The following is a 19,121-nucleotide window of genomic DNA, read 5'->3' on the forward strand; positions in this document are numbered from 1 at the left end:
GAAAACAAGCTCCAGCCCCAGGCAGACATTCAGTTCAGGTGACTAGACCTCCTCTGAAGCAGCCCTGCTCCCCACCATCATCCTGAATACGTACAGTACAGAGACCAGGCGTGCCTGTTTCGGCTGCAGTAAAGTTAATTTTCTTCACAGCACCTAGTACAGGGTTATGTTTGGGATTTGGGCTGGAAACAGCGTTGATAACCCAGGGATGGTTTTGTTCCTGCTGAGCAGACTCACACAGCATCAAGGCCCTTTCTGCTTCTCACCCACGAGCAGGCTGGGGGTGCACAGGAGCTAGGAGGGGACACAGCCGGGACAGCTGACCCCCACTGCCCAAAGGGCTGTTCCAGACCATACGACACCATCCTCAGCAACAAAAGCTGGGGGAAGAAGGAAGGGGCAGGATACACACAACACGCTCAGAACGATGGCGTTTGCCTTCCCAAGCAGCCATCACCCACGCTGGAGCCCTCCTCTCCCGGAGACACCTGCCAGCAGGACGCAGTGAATAAACTCCCTGGTTTGCTCTGCTTCCGTGCGCAGCTTTGGTTTTCCCATTAAACTGTCCTTGTATTAATCCATGAGTTCTTTGTTTACTCAAACTATCCTTGTATTAATCCATGAGTTTTCTCCCTTTCACCCCTTCAATTCTCTCCCTCATTGCAGCAGGGGGGTGGGTGAAGTGAGCAAGCAGCTGTGTGGGGCTCAGCTGCCAGCTGGGGTTAAGCCACACCACCAGGTCCTCAGCCCTGATGACTCCTTGTCTGCGCTGCTTAAGGTGGGCAGACACATTCTCCAGACAAACGAATCCAGCACACACAGCTCCCTAAGTTTCTCTCCCAGAAAACAGTAACATTTATTAAGTCTGTGGCCAGTATTCGTAGTGGGCTAAAAACTAAATCTAGATAAAGCCTGTTGCAACTTTTCCTCAGCTCTAGCTATGAGCTCTAACAGCTGTAAGGTAGCAATGGAAGAACAGTACTCGCAGAAGAGTGAGACAGAGAGGTAAAAAGGGACAGTCTTCACTTCTGAATTTGTCTGTTTGCTAGATTGCCACTCTAAGCTTCCTGAAGCCTGATCTCTTCACTTTCTGAACAAAGGCCTATTCACCTCAGAATCTTTGAAGAACAGGTTTGTCAAAAAAGTTAACCCCTAAGCCTTCTTAGCCTCAGACGTGGTTGGGACTCGGGAACAAGTGACCTAAGAAGTCAACTTGCTACCTTCCACACAAAGTTCGAAGAAAGGCCTATTTGTTAGCTTGTTGGGTCAAACTTGACTGTCCACTGTCTCAAGATGGTCCAAAAAGGAACTATACAACAGCATGCAAGTCAACCTTGGTATTTAACCCCTCCAAGAGTAACTTTCACCATACTACAATCACTAACATTTTAACAAAGGACAAAATCTTTTGTTCAAAGTGGACAAGACTTTGTTTTAAAACATGCAGAAACAAAGTCGTGACTTTTTTCCCCTTTGCCTCAGGAAGATGTGCTTCCTGAGAAACTAAATACAAGCGAGTTTGTATTCACAGCATTCCATCAACCCTCCTCCTATTAAATTATTTGAATAATCACCACTTTGATGGAAGCAGTGCAGGCTATGTCATTTCATATGGAAATCAGATCATGTAGTAGAAAAAAATTATTGCTTAGAATAGCAGATAACAGGCATCTTACATCATCACAGCAACTGAGAGAAATTCAGTTGGGTTTACATTTATGCTTGCAATGTTTATAATGTGTCTAAGTATGACAGAAAAAAGTAGACAGAAGCTTACCACATTTTTGAGTGTCTTTTAATACTTTCATAGTAAAACAAAAAGTTAATTTCATGAACACCTTCTTCATCTGGTCCCCGTAACCACATTGGCAGCTGCACTGAAGCCCCAGGAAGAAGAACAGCATCAGGAAGTGGGACGTGTATTACTTCAGGCTGACCTCCTGTGCCAACCCCAAAGTCTACAGAAGAAGCCGAAGATAGCAGTGCTGTACGCACAGAGGTAGGATCTGTCACAACAGTCTTGTAAGCACTACAGTTTTCAGAAGCTGAAGGACTTAGTGGCGTTAGAACAGCAGTATTTCCACCAAAAGTAAAAAACTCTGGATGCTTGGACACAACCTTCAGTGCAGTAAGAGGACACTTGCTTACGTTCACAAATTCTACATATGCTTTTCTGATTTCTCCACAGAGAAGCCCTGTAGGAAAATTTATAAAGAACACCTGCATGGGAGAGAACAGGAGAAAAGAAAAACCTGAACATTGAGCCAAGTTACGAATGCACACGAAAAGAACCACCAACATGTTTAAACTGTATTGCTCTCTACAGCTTCCTGAGGAGATGTGGGGAGGGAGGTGCTGATCTCTTCTCCCTGGGATCCAGAGACAAGACAGGTGGGAATGGTCCAGAGCTGTGCCAGAGGAGGTTCAGACTGGACATCAGGAAGCATTTCTTTACCGAGAGGGTGGTCAAACACTGGAAGAAGCTTCCTGGAGAGGTGGTTGATGTCCCTAAGCTGTCAATGTTTGAGAGGTATTTGCACAATGCCATTACCACGCTTTGACTTCTGGTCAGCCTTGAATTGGTCTGCCTTCAACTAGCTGACCGTTGTAGGTCCCTTCCAACTGAAATACTCTATTATATTCTACAGATATATATAATACATAATGTATAATATTACATAGAATGTTGTCATAATATATTATGATGTTCACAATATATTATATAATATATAATATTATATAGAATGTTGTCATTAACCAGTTAGACTATTTTAATAACCCTAGTACAGAAAACCACCGTGTTTTAATTAACCAAGTTGAAGAACTATGCTAGACAAATGGCAAGCAAACAGAAAAAAAAGCTTCTTAGCCTGTTCCACCTCACCTTGCAATCTGGCTACAAAAGCTGCTGCCAACCAAAATTCTGAAAGGAACATAACAGTTTCAGAAGGATATTAATTTGGAGGCTTCAAGTTTCACTTGAAAAAAAACACCACAGAAGTTTGGCACTGAGAAATCAGACACTAACTAGAGAGATACAGGCATCAAGGTCTAAGACTTCAATGTCAGAATTATATTTATAAGCTCAAGATTCAGATATTTGCTCAAAACTGTCAACAGAAAGTAGCCACATACCTCCAACAAAGGCATTTCTTCTGTAATAATGGGATCTAAGCGTCGATCAGGTCCATATTTAATAGACGTTTTTTCCTCTTTTGTGTTATTAAGTCGAGGCCCTTGGATTTCTAAATCTTGTCGTCCTCGTACAGATAACCCATTGGAGACAAACTTTCCTGAAACAATGTTTTTTAAAAGTTTGAGGTTTGTTTTTTAAAGTAATTCCTAACTTTTTTCTGAGAAGTGATCCAAAGCTCCCTACCCAATCATAAAAACCACTTTGATTTTTCTGTTATTGGGCACGTGCAGTGGTCACTGATTAAGCAGCATCCCTGACAGAGAACTACTGAAAGCTCACTGTCACAGAACGCGCTGCTCTGCTGAGTTCAGCCAACCAGTTATTCATTGGTGGGGACTTCTCTGCCCTTTAATAATTCGACTACAACTTGCAGGGTGGGGGAAGAAGGCATGAAGCAGGATTTCCTTTCCCAACTTCTTCCAAGCTGGAAGTTGCCCAAAACATTTTTGTTTCCTTCAAGACTGGCTACCACTCTCCAAATGTTTATTTCAAAGGTTTCCAACTCGTGGATATTTAAGGAAGCTTTGTTACTTCTTTTAGACACTTTCAAACATGTGCTTTAATCCCCATTTCCTCCAACAACTAAATTTTCCCTGTGAGAGACAGTTTCAGATGAATGACTCAACAAAACAGATCAAGTAACATGCAATTCGTAAGCCATTTATATGTTAATATAAAGGAAAGAGAACCAAAATAAAGTCAAGATGCTAAAACAACTGTAGCAGCCAAATTGAAATTTGGGAATCTATGCAAAGAACTTCAGTGCAATGTTTTGACAAAAGCTGAAAGCTAACAAACAGAGCAAAAACACCCAGAAGAAAAATGAATGGCAAGGGGGTTAATGAAAGTTGCTGCAGATTAAACATGGCATCGGTGGAATATTTAAACTTTGATTTTTTTTTTAATGGTTTCAGAATTTCTACAGATTTAAAAGGAACAAGTAGTATGGGTTTGGCAGAGGTTACTTCCTTTCTCATGGGATTCCTAAAGGTGCCAATCTGTTCTTTTCCTGATCCAGTTGTTGCCCTTGTTTCTATGCCCTCGCATCATTATAGTCAAACATTAAACACTAAAATTTAGTTCTACCCTACAGAAGCCATGTCTCCCCTTTCCAGAGTCACACAACTTAAGGGAATAATACACTTACCTGTCTGTAATCCAATAGAAGGATCTATCCCATCTAATGTCACAGCACCCTGAACAGTGCCAAGATTATAAACGACTCCCAGAATATGTAGCTCCCCTGTTTGATGGGGAAAGAGCTTTAGTCTTGCCTGTGGAGATACGTTAAATTTTTGTTGTTGTTGCTACTAGAAAAAAAAAGTATTATTACATTTAAATGTCCGATTGCTAAAGACACTCACAGCTATGTTACTTTATAGTCGTGTCAGACAACCGCATACAGTAACTACAGGTCATTTACTGGATTCAAAGTTTCATATACACAGAATTTACCAAACCAGTCCACAGCTGAGAGATGCTCATTACATCGGGAAAGAACCCTAAACTGTAACAAAAATGAACTTTAACAGAGGCAAAATCACAGAATGGTCTAAGTTGGAACCTAAGTTGGACCTCTGGAGGTCATCTTGTCCAATTCACCTGCTCGAGTAGGGCCACCTAGAGCCAGCTGCCCAGGACTACGTCCAAATGGCTTTTAATATCTCCAAGGATGAAGACTCCACAGTCTCTCTGGGCAGTGCTCAGTCATCATCCCAGAAAACAAGTGTTTCCTGATGTTCAGATGAAGCCTCCTGTGTTTCAGTTTGTGCCCGCTGCCTCTGCTCCTGTCACACCCTCCCTTCAGGTATTTATACACACTGATGAGATTCAGATGTTCCAGTACTTCACGTGTCAGTAATGTCTTCTGCAAGTTCAGCATTAACTTCAGATCATAACAAGCCTGAACTCCACCCTGAAGTTCAACACTGAAAGTCTATTTTTAAAACAAAGAACAGTACTTACCACTTTTGTCTCCTCACTATTAATTAAAAATTCTGCTATTGCTTCAGTTCCGATCATATCATCATCGCACGTTCCCTGAAAGAAGAAACAGCTCTTCAGATACTGTCACTCCTAGGCAGAAAAAGCGCCATAAATATTAATTCCCACACCTTTCCTAAAACGTTCAAGGAAAAAGCATACAAATCTCAAACTGCAGACAGGACCAGCAGGTGCTATACACCCAGCTTCTCAGGCTTCCTGAATTAAAGCAGCAGCTAGAGAGCTCAGTAAACACTTACTTGAGAGAAATTTAAGTTTTATCACTATAAATTGGAACCATTCCTAATCAGCTTCATTGATACTCACAAATAGTTATCATACCATTAAAGTAGCAGTTCAGACCAGACAGGAAAGCAGATAGTAATCCTTGCAACTTGTATGAAGCCATAATACTGGCAAACACTTACAACAACTTTAGAGATCACCATGTTCCAAATATTTTTGGCCAGGAAAGCAAGTTATTAAAGAAATTTACTGTAATATCCAGTACTAGAACAGACTAAAACCTTAAAGAAATGAACGTGAGAACAGTCCTTCAGAGAGAAGTTCTGGCAAAATGAGCTGAAGTGTTAAATCAAGCAGTAGTAAGTAGTTCACCTGAAGTGTTCAAAACATTCATTTTTAATACAATAAATTTTCATTTTTCTTCTAATCCCATGTCATACCAGCACAGTTTTTCAGAACACATTTCACTACACACAGCAGCTTGAGTAAGAAAAAGGTATTTGACAATACACCTATCAACATTGCAAGTCACTTCTGCTGGTCAAGGCTGGTGTGACTCAGAAGAGAGGTACCACACAGACACGGGAATGCTGGCAGTGTTTTGCTTTCCATTCAGCTTGACAATGCTCATTACAGTATGTTCGTCAACTTGGCTGCTTTGTGCCCTATGGACCTAGGAAAATTTAAGCAATGCACAGAGCAATTCCATAGATACTTTTCTTTTTGCCCTTTTTTTTAAAAAAAAAATGCTTAAACTAGTTGTTTTCATACTACGGAATTGTGAAGATTGAAGTTAATAACACTGTATTCCATAACTGTAGCTGTCTGGTTTCCACTGAAAAAGGATGAAGGTTTCCTTACCACCTCTTTTGTTTCTCCCTCATGCTTTGCATTGAAGTCTTTAGGTTGAAACTTCCACAGCAACGAGAGGTCAGTCAAAAGCAGCGGGACTTTCAGAGGGTTTCGGAAGGACACTTCTACAGTTATCGGTTCTGTTGGCAAGAAGATCATGACAACAGGCTATGTCCGCCACAACCCGCACGTTCACCCAACTCAAAGCATTCTTGCGCTAACAACTTGCACAAGAACGTTGGTTTAAATCCACAGTAATACAGGAGAGAAGGTACAAATTTCTCTAACTCGCTTTATTTCCAAAGTGTATAAATCTTAACTTTACCTTCTATCACAGCCAGGGGAAATTTGGAGTTATCCGAGTAGCGATTTAAACAGAACTGTGTTGGTTGAAAGTTTGAAGGTATTATTCCTTTATTTATCACAGAAACAACCTGCTCCTCAAGTTCCTTCCACTGTTGTGACGATTCCGAGTCGTACTCCTGATCCAGACTCACGTGCGTAGCTGCCTGCTTTTCACCTAACACGAGCAAGGCAAACAGGAGGTGAGAACAGTGGCGTGCAACAGCTGCAACAGAGCGCTGCACCAGCAGTTTGCTAAGTATTGTTAAAGTATTTGAAGTTCTCAGTCACTGTTATTTGTATGCTGCAATTGATTTAACTCAGTGAGCTGCAGGACATTTTAAAATACACACATGGAAGACAAGGCTAAGGGTAATTTGAGCATACCTCTATTTGCCAATTGCAGAACTGCAAGATTTTAGCATGCTACACGGTACGCTCATCTTACAGATTATTTTTACCTTATGACAGGACTACAGCCCCACAGTACAGCCCTGGTTTATATGAGAATTTCCACTCAGCTTACTCTACATTCAGGAATCAGTGTTTCAAACATTTCATGCAAGAGAAAAAGTTAACTGTAAAACTCATTTCTAGCATTGGCATTAGCGTCTGGCATTTGCTAAAGCATCAATAATCCCTTTCATTACAGACTTGCATTGAATCTTTCCACCTATGACAGAGGAAGCCAGCACATCCACATATGGGGATTTCATATTTACACAGGAATTCTGAAAACATCTAGCAAGTAGATCCTAAGCTTAAGCTTTCCTTTTGAAATCTTAAGAAGTTACCTTGTCACATTAGCTTTACATAATCATAGATTTATTTTTTAAAATGACACCAACTCTTGCATATACTTTGCTTCCAGAAATAAGGGATTTTATCTGTTTACATAAAATTTTCTAACCTTCTGCTGGTCTTCGATCATGCCCAAAGAAAACACGGGTTGCTGAGCTGTTAATGTACGGTAAAGGAAGCTGTGGTAAGGGACCATCAGGTGACAGCTGGGTCACATTCTGGAGCAGAGGAAAACAGACTGTCAGGCCATTATGCAAATACACCACGTCCACGCTGTACGTTACCGACGACTGAACGACAAGGAAGCCAAACTACACGATCAAACTCAAGTGTCTGAACAGGTGGTATTTTTAAGATTCAATGAAACACTGCAGTGAACTGTTTTGATAGTTTCTTTTGCTTTGACAGTCTGAAGGTATGTGTTTGGGGTTTTTTTTTTCAGTAAGAGTTTAAAGTTTATAATATCTTTATGGAAAAAGGAGAATAAAGACTTTAATCCAGCACTCTAATCACCGTTGTGGCTGCATGGCTGTTACAAGCTTTACTTGACACAAAGCTGGACTCTCTAATCAGAATGCAATAAACCACATTCACTACACCACCACCATTACACCAGACTCTCGCCACAGCCGAGCTGTGGACTCAAACACCAGTCTTGAGTAAGAACCGCCACAACTTCGCAAACACCACAGGAACCCTGCTCACAAGCTTTAAAACACAGGGATCAAGTACACGGCTCCAAGCTGTGTGGTGATATCAGCACCAAACACATCATCATGTACTTTGTATACTACAATCCAGAAGCACCCAAACTTACAGCCAACTCAATGAGTCACTTGATCTATAAAAACCTGTATTAAAGAATAAAATTCACTACAACTTGGATGGAGAGTACTTTACAGTACCAGAAAAGGCAACAGAGCTACCTAGTCTTTCTAAACATTTATCATTGAAAGTCTCAACAATCATTATAAATTGATCAAAACAAGACAGATCCACTTCATCTAAAAGACACTGAACTATCACAAGCTGCAATTCAGCCATGACCCTCAAAAGGAAGATTTCATTTTACTGTAATAAAAACACATACAAGGAGTCACACTAATACCCATTAGTGGAAGTAGTGGTAATAAACACACGAGATGCAGCGTATTTGGGGTTTTTTTTGAAGCCTAAAGTAAAAAATTAACACATCAACTAGATAAAAAAAACAACTCTGGAACAAGACACCTATGACGAAATCATTTAATGACTTAATAGAAAGTTACCGGTAATAAAATTACTGATTACTCAAGGAATAAAGACAATGAAAAGTGCTTTACCTTATAAACATAAAGATACTCTCTTAAAAAAGCTCCTTGCTGAGCTGGAGGTTGTTTACTATCGTTGATCAAAATATGCCTGAAGGCAGACACAGCATTGTCAAGCTGACGAAGCGTAAAGGACTGGCGACCAATCGTGAAGTTAATATGGTCTTCTGCAAGAGACCAGCCTTTCCCTTTGTAAACCTGCATGGCTTGACAGTAGCAGCGTAAGGCGTGTTTCTTCTGCAAAAAAACCCAGAAAACCACAAGCTAATCTCTCAAATACTCCCATTAACCACTCATTGCAGTATCAGGAAGATCGAACAGGAGGTCAGGAAAGTGAAGGAAGTTTTTACCACCCCTCCCCACAATGCCACGTGCAACGTTTGCAGAACTGCCTCATACATCTGGTCAACATTAATCTAAGCACGAAAGTGTTGGTACCTACGGTAGAGCCTAGCCTGCAGATTAAGTTTGTGCTGTCAAATATTAGTGTAACAGGCAGTAAGCTAAAAAAAATAACATGAGATTACTTTTAAAATCGTGTTCTGTGTTGCTTCAGGACTGACTGCTGAAGTCTACAGAGCTCTACCGCCAGCCTCGGGACGTAAGCCAGATTTAACACCTTTCATTTCACTCTAACTGATCTTTCAGTGTGACACTTCTAGGCCATTGTTGTTCAGACGACACACTTGGGACAAAATCCATGCTTAAGCAAACCAACAAAGCACAGCCCTGCAGTACATACAAGACAAAAATCACCAATGGCATCAGCCACTGGGAGATCGATGCTCTACTCCCAGTCAGCTCCACAGTTCCTTTCCTGCACACACATCAGGACGTGGGCATTCAACCCCAAGTCCAGAGACTGACCAGCTGCAGAGGCATTCACTGTACAGGCAAGTCTCATCTTCTAAAAACAGGGAACAGCATTCCCTTATTTACAGGAGCAATGGGAGAAATCTAAGGTATGTTCAAACTGGTACGGTGATGGCAGCGGAGGACAAGCAGTAAATCCTTAACATCAGCAGATATTACTGACATTTTAAAACACAGTATTACGGTATGCAGCTGAGCAGCCTGGCTGATGTCTCCTCAGTAGTATTTAATATTTTGGTGCTTCTAAGGATATGAAAAAAACCCAACCTACATTTACTTTACCAATGAAAAAGCATTTCTACAAGAATTGAACACAAACAACAAGAGAGCTGTTACATGAAGATAAGTCCAAGTTTTACAAAATGCATGCACTTCTCCAGGCAAAGGAGTGAGATATAAAAGAATAAGTTATAGAAAACCCCCAATCAATAGCTCCCTGTCAGTACTGTATTGTCATAACTATAGACAGGGAAACTACTGCATGAAGAAAAATCAAGGAGGGAAATAGAAATACTCCTACTATTCTTCACATCTGTGATTTTAAATACAGAAGCCAAGAATACAACAATACTTTGGTCCTTACCAGGATGATAAAAATGAGATTGAGTGAGGTGGGAGAATACCCCCCCAAGGCCACAGGGCTTTGTTTTAAGTAGAATTCTGATGCCTGAGTTCTCCTGTATCATTGATTTGCAATACAAATGTACTTCCATCACAGGTTTGCAGCTCAGCAGTAAGCTGAAGTTGACTGTACTCAAGGACAGCCCCCCAACCGAACTCCAGTGGCTAACCTCAGCAGGAATAAAGCACAAGCTACCTTTAGGGAGTCTATCCCCCAACTGAGGCAGGAATAAAGCACACAAGTTATGTCCAACAAACTTTATTTACCACAGTTAGAGCTGCCTGCACAGCAGTGTGAATGGAAGTAAAAACAATCTGATTTGTATTGGTTTAATTGCCACTTAAGTCTAAGCAGCCATAAAGAGATGCTTTAGTTTGTCTTGTAGTAACTGTTCACACACCTGCACCTCCACTAAAAAGCACGTGGTTAAGGCACCAGGAAAAAGATATCTACATTTTGCTGTTATTCTAATAAATTAAGAGTTTAACAAATCCCTAACTCCTGCAACCTACTCATATCTCAAGAGTAAAAAAATACTCCTTTACCCAAATAAAAAAGCCTCGTATTTCACTGGGTATAAAACTGAGACTCAGAAATGAAGAACACACATCACTTAAGTCAGTCATCTCCAGCACTACTCCAAATACAGAAGTAAAAGACTAAGCTGATCAATAGAGAAGTAATTCTCAGATCACAGAGCTGAATACTTCTGGCTAACACAGAACTGTCACAAGCCAGGCATCTTTTCCCAGACTAATGGCACATTTCACATGTTTTTCGGAGTGAGTACAAAGCACCAGGCATATTTTCCACGCAGAAAGGTAATACTTACCTGACCTGCTTTACTAAACCTATGGCCAGCCAGTATCATATGAAATGCAAACTTTCTAACCATGGGACTTTTCATGTTGATAAAGCAATGGGCTGCCTGCTCCAACAGAAGCGCACTGCGAAGATCTGAATCCTATTTCAAAGTAAAAAGGAGAGTTAGCCCCAAAGTTGAATATACAAACACAAAGGCAACAGTGGCCTTTTTTTTAATGCTAACAGGGACAGTAAGCTGCAACATGCTGTGAAGCTGAAGATAGTTTTGTACACAAACACTATATATATGTTTGTATATAAAAAACCAAGACTAAAAGTATTTTTCACTTTGTTCTATATATAGTGTTTGATACCGAACACGCTGGTATTTTTTTCTCCAGTGGATTTATATATCAACGTGTTTCAGTACGAGTCACAAAAGTAGTATTTTCTGCCTTTTCAGTTACTCAGGCTATGCTTTCTAACACCTACCATCACCTCTGAAGCACACCTTTTCCCCTCCCTCCCCCTGCAGACATTAGGGCTAGAAACAAAAACTAAGAGCTTTAACAGGATGAAGGAAAAATAGAGGGAGGAGTAGAACTTAGTGAGTTTGTACTACAAGAACCACGATGATTTCTTAATAATGAACAATTCATTACCCACTTTTTCTCCTCATGCCAAGACACAGCTATCTTGCCTTATCCAACCAGAACATAATCTACTTGATTTTACCACAACTGAACCCCACACTATTGATGACTTCCAAGTACGTGTCTGGACCACAAATATATTCCAAGACACCTATACAGCACCCTATAAAGACTTTCCTTGCAACTGACAGAAGGATGGATGCTACTTAATTTTAAGTGTTAAAATGATTGTGCAGAGCCAACAGTATTTAAATTCTTTCCTTAAATAACATACTGCTCACACAAATTTTGGTAGCAAGCTTAAGTTTCAAGAGCAAGAATGAAGCTACTAAGATACTTGAGAGAGAAACTTACAGAACTAAGCAAGTTTATCCCACACTTACTCTGTCCCAGGAAAAGTCTCAGAAGCATCACAGTCGGTGCAGCCAGCCACAAAGCCAGAACTGCCTGCCAGTTACACTTCCCTCCGAGCAACACAGGAGATGTTATGCTGTTGCTGGTATTACTTTTGCTTCACTCCTTTTGAAGCAAGATGCTTTCTGGGCTGTTAGAAGCTAATTCCATGCTTAATTTCCACCAATTAATTCTGCAGAAGTGTTCAGACTAGCTTTCACTTACACAGTAAGATTCTAATGATTCCTAACAGCTGAGCTACAGCAATGACTTAGTTACTTTAACTACAGAGAACTTCTGATGATATGTGGGACAGTATCCATACCTGCTCTGACAAGCCATGCTAATACTTTTAACCCATGAGTTCTTAAACTGAAAGCATGTCACACAAGAGCTAAGTAGATGTCAAAGACAACTAGTTATAAAGCCAGAGATAACAAATGCACATTTGTCACGTTTCAAGAAGTCGAGCAAGTCACTTGACTAGAAAGAAAAACAGTACTAGTTTCTTCACTTGCAGTGTAAACTTTATACTGGCTCCTTTGCTACCTTCAGCTAGAAAATATCATAGGACAAGAAGCAGAATGCGATCTGGAAGTGCTTGGGTAAGTAAACAAATAGAGGGAGGGCAAGAGCGGAAAAAGTTACCGAGTGTTTTACCTCACTGGTTAAACGAATCAGAAGAGCAGCAGCCTCTGAGTATTTGCTTTGACTTTTTAAGATTTCAGCACTAAGCAGCACACAGCGTTCAGCCAGAACCATGTTCCTAAAGCAAAAACACACATGTATTAACAAATATTTATCAAAATAAACCATGGAAAACTTTTCACCTCAAATCTGACAAATTTTCTCCGTATCACATCAGACTGATGTTCTGTTGTTTATCTGTCTTAAAGTAAAATATACGGAAGTTCATCCCCTGCAAAACAGCCAGGTACACGTTGTCCTGTCCTACTATAACAGCAGCTTTTTGAAAGTCAGACCTAGAGAGCATTTTTGAGGTCAGTACTGTATTTACAAAAATACCAAAAAGACCCAACCAACCAAATGATCTGATGAACGAGAAGTCCAACAGCCAGAAACAAGCTGTGCTGGGCTGACCTTGGTGGGTACCAGGCGCACACCAAGCTGCTCTATCCCAGCCACTCCTCAGCAACACAAGGGGAGAAAATTAGATTAAAAAGCTCATGCGCTGAGATAAAGACAGGGAGATGACTCACCAATTAGTCACAGGCAAAACAGACTTGGTTTGGGCAAGATTAAATTTATTTATTGCCAATTAATACAGAATACAATAGTGGTAAATCAAAACTAACACCTTCCCCTGACAACTCCTTCCCAGGCTCAACTTCACTCCCAACTCTCTACCTCCTCCTCCCCGCAAGCGGGGCAGGGAAAAGGAGCTGCAGTCAGTTCATAACGTTTCATCTCTGCCACTCCTTCCTCTCCATGCTCTTCCCCTGCTCTGGTGGGGGGTCCCTCCCACAGATACAGTTCTTCAAGAATCGCTCCAGCATGGGTCCTTTCCACGGGGTGCAGTCCTTCCTTGTTCCAGTCTGGGCTCCCCATGGGTCACAACTCCTGCCAAGAACCCCAGGCTGCAGCTGCCTTCAGGACACATCCACCTCCTCTGGCATTGGGTCCTCCACCAGGATCCTCCAACAGGCTGCAGGGGGACAGCCTGCTCCACCACGGCCTTCTCCACAGGCTGCAGGGAAGCACCTCCTCCTTGCTCGCTGACCTCTGTGTCTGCAGGGCTGTTGCTCTCATTTTCTCACTCCTATCTCAGCTGCTGCGCAGCGAGTTTTACCTTTTGTGCACGTTACTGCAGAGGCACCACCAGGGCTGCTGACAGGCTCCGTTTTGGGCAGCAGCAGGTCCACTTTGGAGCTGGGTGAGAACAGGCTCTGCCCGACACAGGGGCAGCTCCTGCTATCTTCTCACAGAAGCCACCTCTGCAGCCACCCCAATACCAAAATCTTACCAGATAAATCCACCACACAAGTTTAATAAGCACTCTGTTAAGCATAGCATAGATCCCATTCCATGTTATCCTAGATAAACTGACGTATCTTACTTTCCAAAAAGTTGAGCCACCAGGTCTTTCAACTTTCATTGGATCAGTATGAAAGTAAACAACATACTTGCAGATATCTCGATAGGTCTGAATCGCCGTTTCCATATAATGAGCAGGATACGGTCTAGGAGCTCCAGGCTGAAGAAAAGCTGATACTGCTGCCATTTCCTACAAGAGAAATTCAGTACTGTCACTGCAGTTCAAATAAATTGTAAACCTCAAAATGCTGAGAAACCTGTTTCAACAGCTACTATAGTTCAAGATCTTCATCTAATCTGTTAGTGGCGTATAAAAGCATACCCACCACACTAATTGATAAGAGGTTTAATACAATAGCCTATTTACAGCTCTTTGTAATTAACCAGACAGCAGCAAGAGTTATACACGCCCATAGAAGTGTTTCCAGTTAATGGTACCCCGAACACTACGCAGAAGCATTGATTCAGTACTGCTTTACCAGTCCAAGAGATAATTTCCTATGGCAGGAACAATCTTTCTGATCAGTAGCACTAGTGAGAGTTTTGCTTAAATGAAGTTACATACTCAGCTTCTACAGAAACTCCAGTAAACATGCACTGCGAAACTTTACTTCTTTCATTATGGGGTGAAGATAGGATCACAAGATAGGATCACAAAGTTTTTCGGCAGTGAGTACCAACTAAGACTTGTAGGTTGCAAAAAAATCACAATTAAGACCTCTATGAACCATTAGGACACTAAGGTAACTTTCCAGATTATCCAAATGCAGAGCAACTCTCTGTACTGCAAAAATACACATTTATGTAAGGGTTTTACATCAACATGGGACAGTGTCTAAGAATGCTTCCACAGCTCTACAAAATAAAGTTTCAAATTTTATCAAGTTAAGCGGACTAAAGTCTACAAAATGTAGCTTCTAAACATCTGAAAACAAGCTTCTTACTTTTCCCCAGTGCTCCCATTTACCTTGCTGAAAATTATTTTAGACACATACACCGTCAATCGCTGGAGAAATTAATGAATGAGTATGTGTTTACACTGAAGTTCAGCAGTGACATACTCAAACTATATCCCTCAAGAGTCTTAACAAAAAAAGGGTACAATATGATAATTATAGTAACATAGTCTTGACTTCCTGGCAAATAATTTGCCGAAGTCTAAAAGAGACACAATAAAGTTATTTCACACCCGTTTGAGTTACCAGACTATGCGTTTAAAGACCCATTTTGCTCGAAGTTGCGTTCTAAGTATTCTCCTTGCCATATTTCACATTTTAAGAATTAACTTCCATTTTTATTCACCCCTTTATTCCCTTCATAAAATAGCAGCCAATAGATTTGAGAACACTTTAGGATGTGCTGAAGATACGTAGCAAATTTAGCAAGACCCTTACAAATTTGGAGGAGGAGGGAAGAGACTGCATTTCGTTACCTTCAGACAGATATTAAAGATCATTAGGAAAAGGTCACAGAGTGTTTATGTTACATGAAGTACCAACCAGTGCTCCAGCTGCATAAAGCATTGCCTGATCATTTAAGAAGTCTTTCTTTGCTGTATGGTAACAGCTATACGCAAGTTCATAGTGTTGCACCAAAAAGCACAAGTCTGCCATTTTCCGGATTTGAAGCTCTGGTGCTTCTGGTGGATACCTATAAATACAAATATTTAAATTCAAAGTCATCATTTTAATAACTAGAGCAAGACATGCTCTATAAAGTCGTCCCTTCTCATCTCAGTTTCTAGTCACAAAGTAGGAATAAAACCTGCATTGCTTCAGCCTTACCCAAAAAACAGCGAAGGAAAGCAAAGCTGCTTCCTTTCTGCCACACGTAACTTGGTTTCCCACCCTACTTTCTGATTAGCAAGACTCACCGTCCCACTACCATTCAAAGCAAGCATTCCTCTTCACCAAGAAATACTGAAAAAAGCATGCAGCTATCACTGAAACTGCTCAGTAAGATCAACTGTTAGAGCTACACAGAACTGTAAGAGAAGGAAAACACACCAAACCAACTTTGACTGTTCACCTAGCCGTAGTTGCTGCTTCTCCCCATTTCCCTTGAAAGAAAAAAACCCACTAAAAACTATGCCTTATGCCAAAACACTGGGAAAGTTCCTGTCCTCTAGAAGCATTGGTCTAAGTTTTGGTCAGTCAAATATGGATGAATCACTTCAGTGAAGATCAAATACCTTTCACAAACACCTTGTCCAACTCTGCAGGAAGCAAACCATGCTTCAAGTTCAACACCGAAAGCTGAAGTTAACAACATTTTGATTGTGAATCCAAAGACACAGAGCATCTGAATTTAAAGCTGCATGTAAGCAGCAGGGACATGACTTTGTCTAGGTAATGTCCAAGAACTATTCAGACTTCTGTGGTTAAGATAAAACAGTTGGAGTGCTGTTCATAATGAAACATCCTCATTCTTAGAGGGAGATTACAAAGCACACACAATGAATATTCTGATAAAAATTTAAAATCTTTTTTTAGTGTAAAAGGTGCAAAGAGTATGAAATTTCCCCTTAATTTAGCTCTCAAACGCACTTGCAAAAGCAATATACTTAATCCTCAGCTGCAGTAAAATACAAGAGCACCTATACATGGGGTTTGGCTTAAAGAAAAAGCTTGTAGTAGTTTAACAAAAAAAAAAAAGACCTTACAGCAGACCATAGCTTCTTTTTATTACTATTACTCTTAAAACACATGTTCTTTGTAACTTAGAAAGCTTCACTGTAAATATAGCAGGAAGACAGCTCTGTAAACAGTTTCTTTCATCCCCCTTTTCTTTAAGTTCTGCTACTCCTTTATTGTACACATTTAGGCATAGCACTTTTCCTTACTTCACTTGTAACTAAAGTATTTTACATTATTGCTGATTCAGTTCACGCTGCAGAACACCAGCAAATGAACACAGGCTCTCCCTCCCCCCAGAAAAGGGTGTATTTTCAGTTGGATCTAAAGGTAAGGACTGAAAGTACTTACAGCAAACCAGAAGTATTCTTCAGTTCATTTATACTTTTCTCTGGAACCTTGCTGCCACTAAACCATTTTTTAGTAGCAGAAAACAGTGACCGACTCAGGCCCTTCCTGGATATTAACTGCAAAAAGACGCTAAATTAGAGCACTACATTGCAAGAGATATGCTAACAGAAGTTAAATTAAGACAAAACCCCAAGCTTCATGAAGGCTTCTTAAGTTCTGGGTTTTTTCCATAAAACAGAAATATAAGCAATAAAATAACCAAGGTCACACTCCTTCAGAATGAATCACTGAGAGATAAAGTTGCAATTCACATACTTATTCTATTTCAGACAGCTGAGGTTCACTATCATTGCTGTAAACCACAGACATCTCAATCCTGAGAACTGAAACATTTAATGCACCAGTTAGAAATCTAACAGAATATCTAATTTCTGGTATTAGTCCAACCTAAAAGCTAGACTAGGTATGTACTTCAAGAGAGCACATTCTCCCTGTCACCACCCACATAAAGCACCACCCCACTGTGAACACTGACTTCAAGTGTCAAGGGTACCAGTCCTACCTGCAGGCAGGGTTACAGCTTTATTCTTTTAGATAATTTCCACTAGTGACAAGACTTCCACAGGGAATTACCATTCCCAAGATCTAAGGCAAACTACATCTCTCTATAAAGATCACTTTTAAAAACCACAACATCATGCTTTTCTCACCACGGCTAGGAATGTGTGACTACATTCCCAATGGCAAGGCTGTTTGCTGCGCTTCATAGATGCGCCTTGTATGAAGGAACATTAAAAAAAAAACTTCCCAAGCATAAACACGGTCATGAGGCAAACTCCCAAAAGTGAATTCAGGGAGAGTGTGTTCCTTACAGCGCCTGATACTCAGGATCAAACCCCCTACACATAAAACTATCACCTGAACGGACAATTCAATCAAAATATAGAGTTCAAGTAACAGATTTACATTTGGGCCCAAGTCTAATGCTAAATTAGTACAATCAAGTTACTTTATTTAAGTCAATCCATCTCTCCAGCTGTTTAAGATCATATAAAACTGAAACGCTTGTAAAAGAAAGGGCTTTAATGTGATGGAAATAAAACTTTAATGCATGTCCTTGACTTAACATGGGCGTGACATTAACTATCACATCAAAAAACCCAAACCTTAGTTTGACAGAAGAATATTCAGTTGCAAAAACTGCCGAGATCAGAACAGAACTGCACAATTTATGGTGTCCCTGCATTTCTTCCCCTGTCAAGCAGCAACAATTGAAGTATGCAGCTTTTTTTGCAGACAACTATTGATGACAACACATTTCTTAACATTAGTCGTGCATTCTAATGTTAAAAACCAAAAAGTACACTTTGGTCCCTGTGCCAGAAGCATAAAATATTAAGATTTTAGGAGCAAGGACACATATCCCTGATAACAGTTCAGACAGGCTTTCACCAAGAAGCCACCTTGCACTGAAGCTCTGTTGATACAAATTGCTTTTGAGGGTTTTTTTAAAAAGACAAATTGAGCAAAAATAGTAACTTCAGCTATTTCTCTTAAATTTACTTCCAGTTTTCAGTGAGATCAGTGAATCTTTAGATGAAGGAGGAAGTAATAATTTCAAAACAGATTGTCTGATAACTGGATTTAACCCCCAACTGTTTTTTCTTATTATGGCAAAGGGTTTTTAAGAGTAAACTGACCTGATCATTAAGTTGCCGAATTGTCTTCTCTATATGTGGCAAAAGTCCCCTAAATGTGAATTCCTGTATGAACTGTCTAATTCGATCGTGATCTGTGAGTGTTAAACAAGCACCATGAGGCGTTCCAGAGTTTGATTTCTTTGAGTCTTGCAGTGGTGCAGCAGCCTTCACGTAATCAGTGCTGTCCAAACTGCCACTGGGATGATCCAGTTGAAGGGGGTGAGCCTTAAAGTTATTTGACAGGCCATCTATTGAAAGATTGAAACAAAAACCCCAGTAAGTATAGAGTTACTTAAACATTTTGGTG

The 19,121-nt window shown here is 40.5% G+C and overlaps 1 protein-coding gene across 4 annotated transcripts in view; it reads right to left on the bottom strand.

Moving 5' to 3' along the window:
* The window catches only part of TRAPPC8 (trafficking protein particle complex subunit 8), a 53,733-nt gene that overhangs the window by 17,936 nt on the left and 16,676 nt on the right, over positions 1-19,121 (bottom strand). For all 4 annotated transcript variants that reach the window (XM_086472485.1, XM_086472484.1, XM_086472483.1 and 1 more), the window contains 14 exons: positions 18,815-19,062; positions 17,115-17,230; positions 15,630-15,780; positions 14,220-14,320; positions 12,736-12,841; positions 11,058-11,189; positions 8,743-8,967; positions 7,530-7,638; positions 6,603-6,797; positions 6,287-6,417; positions 5,162-5,236; positions 4,344-4,470; positions 3,136-3,293; positions 1,778-2,220 (listed from right to left, as the gene is read on the bottom strand). In XM_086472485.1, the coding sequence (XP_086328611.1) occupies positions 1,778-2,220; positions 3,136-3,293; positions 4,344-4,470; positions 5,162-5,236; positions 6,287-6,417; positions 6,603-6,797; positions 7,530-7,638; positions 8,743-8,967; positions 11,058-11,189; positions 12,736-12,841; positions 14,220-14,320; positions 15,630-15,780; positions 17,115-17,230; positions 18,815-19,062 (2,317 nt within the window). The remainder of the gene's footprint in view (positions 1-1,777; positions 2,221-3,135; positions 3,294-4,343; positions 4,471-5,161; positions 5,237-6,286; positions 6,418-6,602; positions 6,798-7,529; positions 7,639-8,742; positions 8,968-11,057; positions 11,190-12,735; positions 12,842-14,219; positions 14,321-15,629; positions 15,781-17,114; positions 17,231-18,814; positions 19,063-19,121) is intronic.

The sequence above is a fragment of the Leptosomus discolor genome, chromosome 13 (genome assembly GCF_034619465.1).
Source record: "Leptosomus discolor isolate bLepDis1 chromosome 13, bLepDis1.hap2, whole genome shotgun sequence".
NCBI classification, from domain to species: domain Eukaryota; kingdom Metazoa; phylum Chordata; class Aves; order Leptosomiformes; family Leptosomidae; genus Leptosomus; species Leptosomus discolor.